We start from the raw sequence: 19,149 nt of genomic DNA, 5'->3' as shown, positions 1-19,149 counted from the left end.
ATAGAAATAAGCAATTTGTCATTTTTGAGTAGACTGTAGCATCTTTTTGACAAAAATACTTCTTTACTGAAATGAATTCAGTTTTGTATAACACTTTTGGGAGATGTATACATGGTGTAAGCTGCATTGCAATCAGTAAAGGCTGCAGAAACTACATTTGCAAAGAAATCCGGGGGGAGTATTTGTGACCTTTCATACATAATCATCAAGATATTTTACTTTAAAAGCTAGCAGAAAACAAACTGAGAAAGAACTGATTCTTCAACTTTCTTTTAGTTTGAAATGTATTACTGAAAAAAGAGACATGCTGTTAATTCTTTTTGTCTTGGACTCATCAGGATAGGTTCATCATAATACCAATTGTAAAGGAAACAGCAATTTATATTGCTTGATAAGAAAGTGAATATTGGTTGGCAAGTGGACTCTGATTGGTAGAGGTATTGCCATGGAGTGTATCAGGGAGCAATTAATTGCCAAGATTTTGTTCAAATTCATAAAATTCTACGTGCAGAATGAGGCCATTCGGCCCATTGTGTTTGCACAAAACACAATATCCCCCAGGCCCTATTCCTGTAACCACATAACCCCATGCACTTATCCTAGCTAGTCCCCCTGACACTAAGGGGCAATTTAGCATGGCCAATCCACCTAACTTGAACATCTTCGGACTTTGGGAGAAAATCAGAGCACCTGGAGGAAACCCATGCAGATATGGGGAAGACGTGCAAACTCCAGCAGACAGTGATCCAAGTCAGGAAAAGAACCTGGGTCCCTGCACTGTGAGGCAGCAGTGCTAATGACTGTGTCAGTATGCCGCCCAAATTCAAACCAGGCAGGTCACCTCTGAATGGTCAAGGCACTGCCATGGGGAATAACCACAGAACGGCTTTTATTTAGTTGAAAAAAGTGAAATGCTGTTATTGTCTGCAGAGGATAGGGCTCTATTGTCAATATATGTAGCTGTTAATAAGTATAAGTGAGCCACACTGTGAGCCTGACTGGTTTTCAGACAGAAGGAACATTTGAAAAAAATAGCTTGCCCCTAGTAAGGAGAGTCCACTTGACAACGAATCAACACTCTCCTCTCATGGCATATAACTTGAAAACCAAGATGGAAGAGGAGGGAGAAACTTAAAACAATCATGGTAACTAAGGAAAAGGTACTATGGAACCTACTGGGATTGAAGGCTGACAAATCCTGTAGACCTGATGGGCTGCATCTTAGCGTCAGTTTTTACTTCTGAATTTTAGCTAAGACAGTGCTGTGATGGTCCATAGAATTGAATTGAAAGGGATGAATGGTGGATCAACAGAAATGTGGATTGCAATTTTAAGGGGCTAGAGTCAAGTATCTACTTAGGACAGCACACGGAGAATTAATGTCATGATGAGTTTCCCTTCCTTCTACTCCTGCCTTTTCTCCATCTCTTCATCCTTCCCCTCTAGAGCTGCCTGGTGAAAGGCACTACATCCTCATAGATGTAGTTTTCAGACGGAAGAAACATTTTCAGACAGAAGGAACATTAAGCAAGGAGTAAGAAGAGCTAAAAGAGGGCATGAAAAAGCATTGGCCAGCAGGATTAAGGAAAATCCCAAGGCTTTTTACACATATATAAACAGTACGAGGGTAGCCAGGGAGAGGGTTGGCCCACTCAAAGACAGGGGAGAGAATCTATGTGTGGAGCCAGAGGAAATGGGTGAGGTACTCAATGAGTACTTTGTGCCAGTATTCACTGAAGAGAAGAACTTGGTGAATGGTGAGTCTGGGAAAGGGTGTGTAGATAGTGTGAGTTATGTTGAGATCAAAGAGGAGGAGGTATTGCGGTTCTTGAGAAACACCAAGGTAGACAAGTCTCTAGGGCCTGATGGGATATAGCCCAGAATATGGAGAGAGGCAAGGGAGGAAATTGCTGGGGCCTTGAGAGAAATCTTTATATCCTCACTAGCTACAGGGGAGGTAAGAAAATGTCATCGATGTATCTAGTGTACAGCATCGGTTGAAGATTCTGTGCAGTGAAGAAGTCTTGTTCGAACCTGTGCATCATGACTACAGGGGAGGTCCCAGAGAATTGGAGAATAGCCAATGTTGTTCCTTTGTTTAAAAAGGATAGCAAGAATAATCCAGGTAGTTACAGGCCGGTGAACCTTACATCAGTGGTAGGAAATTATTGGGGAGGATTCTTCAAGACAGGATTTATTCCCACTTTAAAATAAGTGGACATATTAGTGAAAGGCAACATGGTTTTGTGAAGGGGAAGTCATGCCTCACTAACTTGATCAAGTTTTTCGAGGAAGTGACAAAGATGATGGTGGTAGGGCAGTGGATGTTGTCTACATGGACCTCAGTAAGGTCTTTGACAAGGTCCCTCATGGCAGACTGGTGCAGAAGGCGAAGTCACATGGGATCAGAGGTGAGCTGGCAAGGTGGATACAAAACTGGTTCGGTCAAAGAAGACAGAGGGTAGCAGTGGAAGGGTGCGTTTCTGAATGAAGGGCTGTGACAGGTGGTGTTCCTCAGGGATCAGTGCTGGGACCTTTGCTGTTTGTAATATATATACGTAAAAGATTTGGAGGAAAATGTAACTGGATTGATTAGTAAGTTTGCGGACGACACAAAGGTTGATGAATTTGTGGACAGCAATGAGGATACAGCAAGAGTTAGATCAGTTGGAGACTTGGGCGGAGAGATGGCAGATGGAGTTTAATCCGGACAAATATGAGGTAATGCAGTTTGGAAGTCTAATACAGATAGGAAATATACAGTAAATGGCAGAACCCTTTGGAATATTGATCGGCAAAGGGATTTGGGTGTACAGGTACACAGGTCACTGAAAGTGGCAATGCAGGTGGAGAAGGTAGTCAAGAAGGCAAATAGCATGCTTGTCTTCATCAGCCAGGGCACTGAGTTTAAAAATTGGCAAGTCATGCTGACGCTTTATAGAACGTTAGTGAGGCTACACATGGAATATTGTATTCAATTCTGGTTGCCACACTATCAGAAGGATGTGGAGGCTTTGGAGAGGGTACAGAAAAAATTTACCAGGATGTTTCTTGGTATGGAGGGCATTAGCTATGAAGAGAAACTTGGTTTGTTCTCACTGGAGTGACGAAGGTTGAGGGGAGACCTGATAGAAGTCTACAAGATTATGAGAGGTATGGACAGAGTGGATAGTCAGAAGCTTTTTTCCGGGGTGGAAGAGTCAATTACTAGGGGGCATAGGTTTAAGGTATGAGGAGCAAGTTTTAAAAGAGATGTACAAGGCAGATTTTTTACACAGAGTGGTGGCTGCCTGGAACTCGTTGCCGTGGGAGGTAGTGGAAGTGGATACGGTAGTGACTTTTAAGGGGTGTCTTGACAAGTACATGAATGAGATGGGAATAGAGGGATATGGTACCCAGAAGCATGGGAGTTTTAGTTAAGTCAGGCAGCATGATTGGTGCAGGCTTGGAGGGCTGAAGGGCCTGTTCCTGTGCTGTAGTTTTCTTTGCTCTTGAGACTGAGGTTGTGAAGGATGCAGCAGATGCTCACGAACGTCCCCACACACTATGATGAATACTGGAAGGATCTCCTTGAGCAGGGCAGGCAGAAAAGCAATTGTTTCTGGACACTGGTAGTTTGGCTGCACAAAGCTGTTGGTCACAGCATGACTATCATTGTGGGTGTGCCACCCAGGTGTAGTCAGATGGAGGAGAGGAATCATTAGGCAGCTGTAGAGTAGACATCCCATGTCATCCAGCAGCCAGCTCTGGTTCCTTGCGGTGGTTCAAAGATGGTTGGCAAACGCCCACAGCATACCCATGGAGCAGTGTATGTCTCTGTTGATAGGTGGAGTCTGCAGAACCACAGCAAGACAACCACTCTAGCTTCTAACAAGGAGAAATATCTGTGGTCCCTTGTAGACGATGGGTAATTACCTTACCTTGATTACTTGTTAAATTTTAAAATAAAGCATGTTTCCCTAACAATAAAATTCAAGAGGTTGAAGGAATGAACTAAATTATAGGAAGTGTGAAAAATCCCAGCAAGTACACTTTGATTCATTCCTTCCTTCTCTGTGAGAAAAATGTGTGACTTACAGATTAGTTTTTGAGTCATAATTTCATTTTGACATAACGTGCTTCAATAACCTGGGGTTATTAAGTAGCTGTGTGCCATGTGTGTATACTCTCTCATCCATAATCTTGTTGAAAAGCTCATGAGTACAATCACTCTGTTCTAAAGATTCATTGCAGCTTCACTTAACTCAATTCATATTGACTTCCACGGCTTTAAATATTTTAATTACAATATAAATTAATCCATATGCAATACGAGAAGCTTAAATAGGGAGCCTCACTAAAAGTGCTTCCCTGATTCATGAAAGTGCTACAAAGGATTAGAATAGACTTTGATCAGTTGGCTGCCTCCTTGTAAAAGTAATTTGCACGTTTGCAGTCTTGTTGTTTAACTGTTGTCCCCGCTTCTTTACGTCAGTATTGAAGAAAGGTGCCTTGCTGTCGTTACACTTGTAAATGTTGACTGACTTACTGAGCATCGACTGTTTTCTGTTTTTAAATATCAAATATTTTCAATTTTTCCTCTCAACTAGCATGATATTCGAGCAGGTCCCCTGGTCTATTACAGATATAAATCACTTATCCGAATTGAATTTGTGTGGCCTCTGCATCCTCAGGCTGTTCATTTTAACAAGTTAATCAATAAAAGTACCATTATAAAATTTAAATGGATACTTGAAGAAGTGAACATGTATAAGATTGCTCACTACCAATGACTTACTGTTCAATAAAGACAAGGACATGCATTTACACTGTGCTTTTAACATAGTAAAATCTTCCTTCATAGGAATACTATCAGAGAAAAGTTGATCCCAAATCACAGGAGAGTTGTTGGGCTGGTAAGGTTGAAGATTTACCTTAAAGGAGTAAAAAAGTATAAAAGAGCAGAGAGGTTAAAAACAGGAGTTCCAGAGCTTAGTTAGCAGGAAGGCCCGGTCAGCAATGGTGGAGAGCTGAAAATCAGGATGTCCAAGAAGGTAAAATTACAGAAGCACAGAGAACTTGGCCTGTTGAAGGGCTGGTCGAGGTTAGAGGACCAAGTTCAGGGAAGGATTTGGAAATTAGGCTGATAATTTTAAAATCAGACATATAAACATTAAGAAATAATGCCCTAAAAATTTGATGCACAAGTTTATATAAAATTTTACAGCAGACTGGCTGTACCTACACCTTAGGGACTGAAACAGTTCAAGAAGGCAGCACACCAGCACAAGAACAACTCGGTATTGCAATAAATGCTGGGCTAGCCAATATTGTCAACATCCCATAAATGGAATCATAGAATTTCTACAGTGTGAAAGGAGGCTATTCAGCCCATCAAATCTGCACCAACTCTCTGACAGAGCATCCCACCTAAGCCCCTTCCCTGTAACCCCACATATTTACCCTGACAATCCTCCTCACATACACATCTTGGGATATGAATGGGCAATCTTGCATGGCTACTCCACCTAACCTACAGATCTTTGAACTAAATGAGTAAAAGAAAACTTTAACTGTCTATTTAATTTCAAGATAAAATGGAATTTGGGGTCTGAAGGGTGGCATTACAACCAAGTCATTACAATTGACATATTGAATGGAAACAAAGGGAGCAAGACTGTCGACCAACCTCAGATTGTCACTGAAAGCCCCTGACAGAGGAGATAACAGCTTAATTAAATTCACTGGTGTTTAATCTGTCCAAGACTCTTACATTCAGCACATTTCTTCACCGAGTAAAAGGATTTTAAGGTTGCATGAAAACCAATGTTTTATTCATTTTATTATTCCACTTAGTGATGCAACACTTATTTAAATTGTGAGTAGTTTGTTAAGTACTGCAAGAGTCAAAGCAGCAGCATTTATATCTGAACACAGCCTCTGCCTTTTATTATACCCTCACTATCTCTGTGCTGGTGTTGGAAGCAGAGGTGAGTGTTTCTTATGAATGTGGTAATCATTACTAGAAATGATGTTGGGGACCCAAAGACAAGTGTTCCACATCCACACATTATTCCTTGGCAACCTCATTACCACAAACGATGATTGATTTTTGAGGTCTACAAGAGCAGGAAATGTACAATGAATTAGGTGAGAGCCAAAATTTTCATTTCCCAGTGACAAGTTGGGATGCAGAGTTTAAATCAGCAGTTTGTTTTTGTGTTGGGTCTAGCCTCACACATATCTTGTTTTAGAATTTTGTCCTACTTTTTAAATAAAGTCAGCGGTGAATCTTAAGGTATCTGGTTTACATTCATTTAAAAGTGGCATGAATTAATCACATTAATTAGTTTTGTTCAGTTGTATCTGAAGTCAGTGAATTTCTTTGCTGAATTCTGTGGCACAAGGAAGGGGAGCAGGAGAATGACAGCTTGTATTGAGGTCAGGACCAGCAAGGGTAGATCAGAGGTGTGGGGGTGGATGGGGTGAGGGTATGGAGTGAAGTCGGGACTATGAGGAGTGGAATACTTCAGGGAGGACACAGGATATTGTTGTGGGCATGAAAGATTGGTAGGCTGAAGGGCCTGGTGTTCTGGGTGTGGTAGGAGATGTTGGTTTGGACAGTCAGTCAAGATATGAAAATGAGAGGTCTAAACAACATGGTTTGTACTGCCTGCACTTGACTCTATGGCAGGATGTTAACTGTCAAAGAGAACATTCAAAGTCACGGGCAGAAAGTCCAGCTGGAGGTTGGTGTGGTAGGCAGGCTGATCCAGTTTGATTTTGGGATAATTGAAAGTCTCATCATGCGGGTCACAGGATCTAACAACAGTTCTCAGAACGACGCAAGGAGGGTCTAGCATCAAAGAAGGAGTCTCAATAGGGACACTTGTAAGATCTGTAAGATTTGGGAGGTGTGAGCCAAGACTTGGCATTTCCAATTGGAGGTTGACTGGGTCCAGGGTATATAATGTGGTTGAAAGGTTGTAGAGGGAACGTGTAAAGTGATGTTGGGAGGGTCAGGGGTAATAGGGACAAATGTGAATGTGACAGCAGGAAGGTGGAGCATAACGGATTCAAACACAAACCTTAACAATGACCACCTTTGCTGTGCCGTGCAGTGCCAGAGTTGGAGGTAAAAATGGGAGCAGCCAATGTGCATTGGCTGAAGTTCTGGTTGTGATCACTGTCCATGACTTCTATGGTGAAATCTATGGTTCTCATCTCAGTCCGTCTCTTCCCATAGTTCAATTTCTGGATTGCCTATGCATCTCATCTAATCAATATTCCCACACTTCAGGCACAGAAGGAGAGGACGCAAAAAAGAAGAGCTCTTGCCAGTAACAACAGAGACCATACTGCTGCAGGCAACACAAAATAGGAATGCTGGTCAAAATGGGGCTATCCAGGGAAAGCATCTTCGAAAAAGGATATCTGGCATTTGGCATTAAAGTTGTAGCTTAGGAGCAGATACTGACAACAGGTTGCATCAATTAAAAGCTTCCCCAGTCACAGAATTGCATGTGCCTCCCATGCTCACTGCCAGCACTTTAAATTTAGTTAGAATTGAGGAGGGCAAAGGTGGCACACAGTTCTGGGTCCATTGTTGGGAAAGGCATACAAAAGTAAATATTCCATCCATCGGGTCACTTTCCACCTATATGCTGATGCCATCTTCAATTATTTGTGCACCATCTTGCTTAACCCTTTTTTTGTCTCTGTGCAGTCAGATTGTTTGTCTGACTACCAAAACTTGGATAAACCATATTTTCCTTTAGCTATACATTGGTAATATCAAAGCCATTGCTTTTGGAATTTCCCAGGAACTCCACACCCTTGCCATCTACTGCTTCTGCCTCAGGTAGAACTAGATTGTCCATGATCTCCATGTCCTACTCAATCCTGAATTGTCCTTCCAGCCACATTGCCTTTCATCACAAAGAACATTTAATTCCATCTCTGTGAATTTACCAGCATCAGTTCTACCTTAACCCTCCTGCTACTGAATGGACTCTTCCAGCATTACCTGAGTCAGCCTCACAGCGTAAGCTCTTTATAAACTTCACATCAGCTAAACTCTGCTGCCTATATCATATTGCACACAAAGGCCTTCTTACCCATCACTCCTGTTGTTACTGAACACCATTGGTTCTGATTCCCAAAGACTTAAATTTAAAATTCAGTTTTTGTGTTCAAATCCCTTTATGTTTTCACTCATCATATCTCCATTACCTACTCTGGCCCTGCAACTCCTCTCCCTGAACTCTCTCTGGTCTGGCATCTTCTGCCATGCTACCATCTGTAGCCATGCTGTCAACCAACCAGGAAAATGGGTGGCACAGTGGCACAGTGGTTATGGGCAGCACAGTGGCACTTTGGTTAGCACTGCTGCTTCACAGCTCCAGAGACCTGGGTTTGATTCCCGGTTTGGATCACTGTCTGTGTGGAGTTTGCACATTCTCCTCATGTCTGCGTGGGTTTCCTCCGGTGCTCCGGTTTCCTCCCACAGTCCAAAGATGTGCAGGTTAGGTTGATTGGCTATGCTAAATTGACCATAGATGCATAGGTTAAAGGATTAGTGGGCAAAATATGTATGGATATGGGGGTAGGGCCTGTGTGGGATTCTGGTCGGTGCAGACTCGATGGGCTGAATGGCCTCTTTCTGTACTGTAGGGTTTCTATGATATGATTTCTATGAAAGGCAGACTAGAATTCCCCTCCACTTGCCTCTCTTCTGTTCAAACTCTTTAAATTCCACCAAAGTTTCAGTCATGTCTGCTAACATCTTTCTCTGGCTGAGTGCCCATTTTTGTGATTGTACATTTGCAAGGTGCTTTTAGATTTTTTTTCTATATTAAGAACACACTGTAAAGTTGTTGTCCTTCCTGTTTGGTTACTGGATCTTTATGTAGCATGCATAATCTATGCGGGACTAGAAAAAATGGTGGTTTTGTTGTCCCATGGCACTGTTTATATTATTCACTGATATATGGCATCTTCTAAAAAAGGGTCGCAAGACTTTTCCCATTCTGCCCTAACAGTTTGTCTTAAATCTATATTATCATTACTACATCACCATGAACTTTTACACTTCTTTGCAAAACATAGATGTTCTCTTCAAGGAGACATTGCTCATTAAACACTAGTGTGAGACTGTCATTGTTCCTTTTATGTGAGAAGCATAAAGGCACTGTTGCCATTAGACCCATGCTTGGCATTTAATTACGGAATGTAATAAAATGGAAACTGATCATTTGGACCATCACCTTTGTGTTAGTTTCTTTCCCATATAGTTCCCACTACTTATGCTGCTCATGTCAATGGTAGCTAACACTGTAATTCAGGAATTTAATAATAACCATTTCTCGTTACCATTGGGATCCATTACAAGGTTAATCTGGAAGCTAAACTGGCCCAGGCTTTATTTGCAGTTTTAACCTCATGAGCGCTCATTGCTTATAAAGGGAAAACCATTTTTATAATAACGTGTCAAACAAAGAAATTAGTAAAAGCTGACACAGCTCCCAAAAAAGCTATAACTCTAAAAATGTTCTCATTATAAAACAACGGACATGTGAAAAGTTATTATGTTGGATTTGAAATTTAAGCTGTAGATAGACTTAACATTGTCTCAATTCTAATAGAGGGATTAAAATACTAGGCTTGAAAGGGAATATGCAGATATTGAAGAGATCACATTAGTGGTGCATTTTTAAGATTGTTAGGATATGTTCCCTGGTAATTCTCTAAATTTTTCATTAAAATTTATGCATTCTGATTAATTTTCACTCAGTTTATACTTCACATTTGCTAGGTTTTCTTAACCTAAAAAAGAGAAATAGTGATATTTGAGTCTATAACATATCAGCCATTCTTTGTTACTTCTCACCAGATAACAACTACAAAAGAACCAGGCCAATCTGAAGGCCAGGCCCCAGTTGAGCAGCACCCAATAACTCTTGACAGGGAGCTTGCCAATTAGGAGTGAACAGGAAATCCAGCAGGTCCTTGGTAAAGCTGGGACGGAAGTTTGTGCTGTACCTCCAGCAAAGTTACAACAGTGGAATTGAAGCAGCTCGCAGGAAATTCCAGACCAATGAGTATGTATTTCTTCTACCTGTAGTAGATCATTCAACACTACTTAAATGTACAAGGTGTCACATTTAACACATAAACACATTGCTTCCATTATGCTCCAGCTGACCATGTGCTATGGTGCACAGGAATGCTACCACAGACATTTTGACTCTTTTTCTAAGTGAATTGGAGTTAAAATCTTGCCCAATGAATGCAGCCAGCTTTGTAAAGACACTTAAAATTCTCCGAGGAACTGCCGGAAGCATGTAAGCTGTAGGAAAAGGGAAGGTTGGGCCAGTGGGGGTGAAAGGCGGACCTTCTATATCTGTTAACTATTTCATCTACAGATGGCTTGATATCCAAGACTAAAGGAGTACAGGAGAACAGTTATTGAAGACAGAAATCACGAACTCAGACAACATACACCATGCACACACACAGACAAAACAACCTACCTTTCCATTGCAAGAAGTCTCACAACACCAGGTTAAAGTCCAACATGTTTATTGTTGGAATACGAGTCTTCCAACTATTCCAAATCGCATTCCAACCATTATTTTGTAAATTAAGTTTGTGTCTTTATATTTCCTGTTTGTGAACTGAAATCCCACCCAACTGATGAAGGGGCAGTGCTCCGAAAGCTAGTGGCTTGTGCTACCAAATAAAGCTGTTGGACTTTAACCTGGTGTTGTGAGACTTCTTACTGTGTTTGCCCCAGTCCAACGCCGGCATCTCTATATGATGTCTTTTCATTAGCAGGGTTTTTTCCCCCTATTGCAGCTAACTAAATAAGTAACTACCAATGCACCAACCACTAAGAAAAACAAGGACAATGAAAGCTGACAACCAAAGTCACACAGATAAATCTAAATTAAGCCATCAGCAAATGCATCCACAATCACGTCAAGATGTGATGAATATATGCCAAAAATGTGAAGGACAAAAGCATCAATCTAATGCCTGGAGGCTTTAACGCAGTTAATGAAGGCTGAAGACAAAGGTCCAAAACATCCGGGTGAAATCTCATTGCAAGAACAACCAAAACCTTGAAATCATCTCATTCCACTTTTATACATTATAGGAGTATTTGATGGCGAGCAGGATTATACATGATAAAGTGTCTTTTCCTGTTTCCCCCATAGCTCACTCAATGCATCCAGTGAATAGCAGATCTAAAAAGTTTCAGGAAGGTTCTAGAATCAATGGCCACTATTTCTCCAACAAAATGACAAAGTGACATCTCCGGCAGGAAAAGCAGTGTGATTCTCACTGAGTCAGTCAGCAATCCTCCCCCACTTAGTAATATTTTCGTAAGAGGAATGATTTATACCACAAAGGCGGGGTGGGGCCTAAAGTTCCTGGTAATGCCTGCTCCAGGGGTGCTGTTTTTATAGGGTGTCCCAATATCAGATTAACCTTAAAGGAACCCTCCCATGCAGCACTAGCACCAAAAGTCCTTCCTCCCAAACCCAATCACTGACATCATCACGACCCTCGCTCATCACCAGCATCAAAGGACCTTCCCCCACCATGTGTGAACCCTGCTTTGGGCTCACCTACAGGACTTTCCCGCTTCAGGCTCTGTCTCCCAATATAGCCACATACCCTTTAGGCCCTGCCACTTTCAAGTCCCCACCCTTGGCAGTTCTAACCTGTCAGTGCCCCTTGGCAGTTCTAGGTTGGCAGTGTCAGGAAGCTAGAGGAAAGTGCCTGGTCGCTGCTCAGCCACGCCCTTGACCACTCGATGGCTCTAATGGCTTCCAAGCACGGTCATCACATCTAGTCCCTCTTTGTGAAGACCAGTAGTTATTCTCGCTGGCTTCTCATTGCGCTGGCGGGTGGGTGAATTCCAGGAGCCAGGTGAATCTGCTTTAAAACTAATTCTACATATTTAAATAAAGATTTAAATATACTAATCTGATTCACGCCCGCGGTGGGTCTGTGTGGAATTGTGACACTAATAAATAATAAGTAACGTATCAGGGCATCAACCTGAACAAGACCTCTGATCCTCTTTGCAGAGATGCTGCCTGACTTGCTGAGATTTTCCAAAATTTGATGATTTATTTCAGATTCCAGCACCTTACTATTACCCTCTGATATGTCTGATTCTCCAATCTATGCTCTCATCAAGAAAACAGTCTCTGAAAATTGCCATTGAATGAAAGACAACTGCATATTCAATCCCAAAGTCTCTCCATTCCCAATTTAATTCTTCACAGACTGAGAAGGTTGTGGATTATATCTTTAAGAAGCTAGAAAAGAGATTTGTGATATTAGCCTCTCTTCTGCTATAAGGGATACGTGTGGTGATTTGAATGTTGGGATGATCGCCCATGCATGTAGTCGCACTGAGACCAGATGGATGAAAGATAATTCATTTTTAAATCATATTAAAATCATCATTTAATGTCCTTGAACAAAATGATTATTGTGTGACCCTTCACTTCTGCCACCTCAGGTGAATAAACTTACAATGTGCCATTTTCTTTAAGTGGAGCTGAATAGGAAACACCATCATTCGGAAGAGAAAATATTATTGAATGTACAATGATTCTCATTCTGGAGAAGATGTTTTTATCATTAAATGCAATTTATGTGCTTGATTTGTATCACATATTATATCAGATACTTTTCAACTTTGCTACTTTCCTCCCTAGAGAATTGAAAAAATAAATGCTTATAACAAAAATGAATACAATGGCCAGGGCTTGTGGCTGTAATCTCTCACTCCGGGAGACTAATTCCTGTGGCAGTGGCAGGAAATCGGAGGACAGAGGTAAATCCACCGATTCACGCAATATCAGCTCATTTATTATGCAGCCGCAAGGTTCATGTTAAATCTCATGCTGGGTCAGGCAGGAAGTTGGCCACCCCACCGACATTGTCTAGGTGCCATAATGAAACCTGGACAATGCCCCCCCCCCCCCAAATTTGCAGAGCTGGAATCATAGAAGATGATAAATCATAGAATCCCTACAGTGCAGAAGGTGCCATTTGACCTATTGAGTCTGCACCAACAACAATCCCATCCAGGTCCTATTCCCGTAATGCCATATATTTACCCTGCTATTCCACCTGACATTAAGGGACACTTTAACATGACTAATTAACCTAACCTGCACATCTTTGGATCGTGAGAGGAAACCGAATCACCCGAGGAAACTCATGCAGACGCAGGGAGAATGTACAAACTCTGCACAGACTGTCCCGAGGCCAGAATTTAACCTGAGTCCTTGGCACTGTGAGACAGCAGTACTAACCACTGTGCTGTGCTGACAGGGGCCTATCCCTTTGGACTTCACCTCCTGATTCCCCCCCCCGCCAACCTCCCAACTTCTATCATGTCTTTGTGGCCCCTCTGCTGCACAATACATTGTTAGAAGTCTCACAACACCAGGTTAGACTTCTTACTGTGTTTACCCCAGTCCAACACCAGCATCTCTACAGCACAATACATTGTTAGTCCCAGAGAGAAGGGCAGTGTGAATGGTTGTGGTAATATATTCAGGGCCTAGTTTTAAGGCTAATTCAATTGGATATCCTAAATTAAAGAATTGGGCACATTAAAATCAAACACAGTCAAAACTTGAGCAGACCAATTATATAAATACACAAACATGTCTGCGCCTGGTCCATCAAAGATCATCGCACTCTATTGAGACTCAGCACGAGATTATCGCACCCCATTGAGATGCACTGGCCTATTGTTAGAACAGTAAAAAGTCTCACAACACCAGGTTAAAGTCCAACAGGTTTATTTGGTAACAAAAGTCACTAGCTTTCAGAGCGCCGCTCTTCGTCAGGTAAGTGGGAGTTCTGTTCACAAACAGGGCATATAAAGGCACAAACTCAATTTACAAAATAATGATTGGAATGCGAGTCTTTTCAGGTAATCAAGTCTTAAAGGTACAGACAATGTGAGTGGGGAAAGGGTTGAGCAAAGGTTAAAGAGATGTGTATTATCTCCAGCCAGGACAGTTAGTGAGGTTTTGCAAGCCCAGGCAAGTCATGGGGGTTACAAATAGTGTGACACGAACCCCAAATTCCAGCTGAGGCTGTCCCCATGACATACAAATTAGTGAGAAAGATAACCTATCATGAACCCCCATGGAAGTATTGAGGGGAAAACTGCGACTTATTTTCCCATTCCCATTGTAGAATTCTGGCTTTTGGCCACACTCCAAATTTTCCAGTTTAGCCCACCATGATTCCTGCCGTTGGTGGGACCATCAATATGATAGTCCTTAAAGTACCCACTTCTGAACAAACAATTTGATGGAAATAAATCACCAGACCAATAACTATTACAGAATTAATTCAACTGCAGACTCCTACCAGATGTCTTAAATTGAGTTGAGTTTTTATCACCAACCATGCCTCAGTTTTAAAAGTGTATCTTTGGGCACTTTGTGTGCAGCTAGTATGTATCGTCCATTTTTTCCCTAATTTGTCTCTCAAATACCAGAGCTGAATTGATTGATATAATAACCAGAGTACATTCTTTTTCGTGCTGGCTTTCAATTCAGACAAGAGGATGGTGTCGTTCATTTTAATTCATGGAATTGAAATACATCTGCTACAATGAAAAATGAAAAGCGCCTTTTGCTAAGCAACACATCACACATCTACAGCTATTAATAGCATGCAAGGTGACTATCTAAGACGTCATCCTCCCCCTGAGCTTTTTACTTGAGGTTGCAAGCAAATGACAGGTAAATAATATTTTCTTTTCTTTTAGATTGGCAGGACATAATGCATTGATACATTGAATTGCAGAAGCAAGATAAAGAAAATTGCATCGGTCCTTTCTGTTTTATTCTTTGCACAAATCACTGTTTGTTGTATTCCAATGCATAAAACTAGGATTGGTGTTATCTCATAAACCAGCAAAACGATGCGGTAGCTGGAGGGATAAAAACAGAAGTGCTGGAAAATCTCAGTATGTCTGGTAACATCTATGGAGAGAGAAACAAGTCGATATGACTCTTCAGAGCTGAAGAGAAGCAGAAATATGTTGGGTTTTTATTGTTGAAGGGAGAGGATAGAACAGGTGAAGCAAAATCCATCAGGGATGGGTGGAAGCTCAGGATAGATTTGATAGAAATGTTAAAGAGATAAGACAACAGATGTGGTAATGATAGTGTTAAAGGCAAAGGCAGGTGCTAATAATGGCATGAAGATCAGCTAATAGAATGGGCTAATAGCAGAACAAGGGCCATGTTCTCTGAAAGCAAAGCACAAGAAGAAGTTATAAACTGGCATCAGCTAGGAGAGAGTGGGAAAATATACATATAGCAAAATGCAGGACAGAGTTCATGTTGGGAGATGCTGAACTCAATCTTAAGTCCAGAAGGTTGTAAAGTGCCTAATCAGAAGGTGAGGTGCTGTTTCTCCAGCTCACAGCGGATTTCACTGGAACACCATAGTTGGCCAAGGACAGAAATGTGAATATGAGAGCAAGTTGGTGAATTGAAATGACATGTTACAGGAAGGTTAGAGTCATGTTTACAGATTAAGCTAAAGTGTTCAACACAATAATCACCCAGTCTGTGTTTGCCTGCACCACTCCCTTTGTCTTGTGTCCAAAACACTTGTCAAATCTCTCCTGAGCTTTCACCAATCCCCAACTTCTATTCTGCTCCATATCGTCCATCCTGTCACTTCAACAGTATAAAATTCAACACATTTCTCCCCCTTTTTAGTTCTGAAGAGTCACATGGACTCACTCTGTTTCTCTCTCCAGATGCTTCCAGGCCTGCTGAGATTTTGCAGCATTTTCTGTTATTTGGTTTTCTCTCAATTATGTACCTGAAAGTGTGAAAGCAATGTAAGGTATTCACTCACATGGCAGTGCAGTAACTTGGAAGATAATGCACAGGCCACCCATAAGTTTTGATACTGTTTATTTTAAACTCTTCTGTAAAATTCTTTCCAGGAAGTCTGAGGCTGGAACATGTACTGTCATGAAAGCAGTACTCAAATGTTCCTTGTATTATCCAGGAGATTGTGGTCACGTGTAAATTCTTCAGGAAAATTATAAATTAGTAAATTTCAGTTTGCAGGTCAATGATGGGAGGTAACAACTTCCAGTGAGTCCATTGGAGGAAGATTGACGTGATTAGATTGACTGCTTGTTTTACATCCAGGTCAATTTTACTTCCATTTGACTGCAGTCGGTGCATCACTTTGCCATTTCTTGTGATCAAGAAAGAGGTTTACTGTCATACTTTTAGCAAGCACAGTGCTTTAAAAGAAATTGCCACATAATTGATGTAATTATTCTGAATTATTCAAAATGATGTATAATCTTTCCTTACCAACAAAAAGATTCCATTCGGTATCCAAGTCGGCCTGATTGGCTAGGCAGCCCTTCATTACATTAAGACAGTAGTTGTTGCATGGTTTCACAGTGGGGAGTCCACGGCAGTAGGGACAATACATCATCTTCATTAGTGCACGGATGCACCCTACTGTTGGAATGACCTATTGAATGAAAGAAAAAAAAATCATTACCATTAACTCGTGTTGTCTGAGAGGAACGGCTGCAGGAAGTGATGATGAACAGTCAGCTGACATCAGACAGAAGCCCACCTACTGATTTCTAACAGGGCTAATCAATTCACACCAATTAATTCCATTTTAGTCAGGGCTTTCTGCTTATAAGATTGCACAATAACTTGGCTTCCACAATGGATAGCACTCCATGCAGGGAATAAGACATGAATGAGTTTTATATTTTGCAATAATGAACCTTTATTTCAATCTACGTGAGAATCTGAAACTTAAAAGAAAACTAGAAAGTGAAGAAATCCCACAATAAATTTCACTCTGCTGTAACAGCAAATGAATGGAAATCATTTTTGAAAATATAATTTGAACAAGGTGAGAAGAAAGGTGCACATTGACCTGTAGTGCTCATTAAATAGAAGGCATTGACCTGCAAATGCAGCAACAGTTTTCCATTGAGTTTTTTCATCATTTTGTAGAATTAGAAAGAGTTATTCCAACTTTGCAACAAAGTGGTGCTGACTGTGGGTTACAGGAAATCACTCAGATGAAATAACTTAAGTATAAAAATCTACAGTAAAAGTAATAATAAAGTAAAACAAATTGTGTTTCTGAAACATCTCTTAAAATTTCTTTGATGTCAAGTGACATCCGTCATGTTTAAATGATTGAGGGTTGGTCTAAACATATAGATTGGACTGAAGTTTAGGCACGTTCTGCTACTGCACTGATGCATCCTCATTTTACATCTCAAGTCCACTTTTCTATTTGCACAAGAAAATAGTTTAATATCAGGGTAGCAGGTTTCAACAAGATTAAGGCACATAAATCAGAGGCCTTTACTTGCAGGAGGCTACCCTTAATAACCTGTCAGACAACGGATGGATGGATGTAAGAAAGATAAAGAAGAACTATGCCAAGTTGAGACCTACTACCATCTCGATTACTGTTATATCTTGTTCGCCTTCTTATTCGCTTTCACACTGGCATATACATTTTAATACAAACATCACACACACAATCTTACAATTATAACTTTGTTCCACTATGTTTCATGGAGCCAGCAATTAAATGTTTGTCTGGCTTCTGTCATCTTAAGCATAGAAAAGCAGTCTGCACCTGCTCCATGCTTTCAGCAGAGTTTGCAAGCACCAACACAGTTGATAAAATTAGTTCCTATCTGATCATTCTGGGGCCTCTCAACCTCTAAAGCATCCAATATGTCTGTCACCTTTTTTTGAAGACCGCTGTAAAAATCACTGATATCAGTGACATTCCTCAGATTTCAGGTACAGTAAGATCCTCCTTCTTGTCATGCGAACACATGAAATAGAGACAGGAGGCCATTCAGTCCTTCAGCCTGCACCACCATTCAATAAGTTCAAGGCTGACTTGCTTGTGTTTGAAATTCCACGTCTCCATTTACCCAATAACCTTTGATTCTGTTGCCCAACGAGAGAGAGAGAGTGTGTGTGAGAGACTGAGTAAGTGAAGTTAGTCCAGTCCAGTCAGTTTATCTCTGCCTTAATAAAATTTAATGTGTTAGAAATCCTAACTTCTGGAATGCTTCAAACAATATCACACTCATGAGCAGTTCCTAGGTGAGTCAATGGTTCCTGACACTATTCTCTAAGAGTATTGTCTTTTCTACTCCTGTATCGGCAGCAGTATACAGAAACGCTAATGGGTGGGATGAATTTTTCATACATTTTAAATTTGATACAATTTACATTATCTATTCTCTCCAACATTTTACTTGTTGCCCCCAAAAGATAAGACTGTGCAGATTAATTATTTGTACACACTGCCTGCCATTTTATGACAAACCAACATGAAATCTATATGATTTTTAATAGGTAATATTGGCAAACCTTTTCAAACACTGCCAGAATGAAACTAACAAGTGAAATCTATAAGAATTATAGTATAACATGAAGAACTGTTTTTTACATTTCCATATTTGCTGATAGATACCAAACACAAGACAACCTGTGGCCCATTTGATCATATGTGTGCACAAACTCCATATATGTGCAGAAGCAAACCGATCTTCAGATTGATCAAGGATAGTTAGCATGGATGAGTTGCTGGGAGATCTTGTCTAACTAATTTAATTGAGTCTTTTGAAATATATATTGGAGAGGGTAATGCAATTGTTTTGGTTTACATGGACTTCAGTAAGGCCTTTGACAAAGTCCCACAAGGGAGGCTGGACCAATAGGCGAGAGCTATAAGATCTAAGGCAAGTTGGCAAATCAGATCCAAAATTGGCTTGTTAATCAGAGACAGAGGATGATAGTGGACCATTACTTTTGTGATTGGGAGCCTTTGATCCACAATGTACCACAGGCATCAGTGCTGTGACCCTTGCTGTTTGTTATATACATTAACAACTTGGATATGAATGTGGAAGGTATAATTAGTAAATTTGCAGATGACACAGAAATTGGCAGTGTTGTTGATATGAGGAGGGTAGTTTTTGGTTACAGTTTGACATTGATCAGCTGGTAAGTTTGGCACAGCAATGGCAGGTGGAACTTAACCCTGATATGTGTGAGGTGATGTATTTTGGGAGGTCTTGTC

At 40.9% G+C, this 19,149-nt stretch overlaps 1 protein-coding gene across 1 annotated transcript in view; it reads right to left on the bottom strand.

The window, feature by feature from the left end:
• gpc6a (glypican 6a) overlaps nt 1-19,149 on the bottom strand; it is a 980,820-nt gene that overhangs the window by 227,219 nt on the left and 734,452 nt on the right. The window contains exon 4 of the mRNA XM_080198144.1: nt 16,377-16,542. Coding sequence (XP_080054270.1) covers nt 16,377-16,542 — 166 coding nt within the window. The remainder of the gene's footprint in view (nt 1-16,376; nt 16,543-19,149) is intronic.

The sequence above is a fragment of the Carcharhinus amblyrhynchos genome, chromosome 10, assembly GCF_965287045.1.
Source record: "Carcharhinus amblyrhynchos chromosome 10, sCarAmb.v2.hapA, whole genome shotgun sequence".
Taxonomy (NCBI): domain Eukaryota; kingdom Metazoa; phylum Chordata; class Chondrichthyes; order Carcharhiniformes; family Carcharhinidae; genus Carcharhinus; species Carcharhinus amblyrhynchos.
This window is presented reverse-complemented; position numbering and strand designations above follow the sequence as displayed.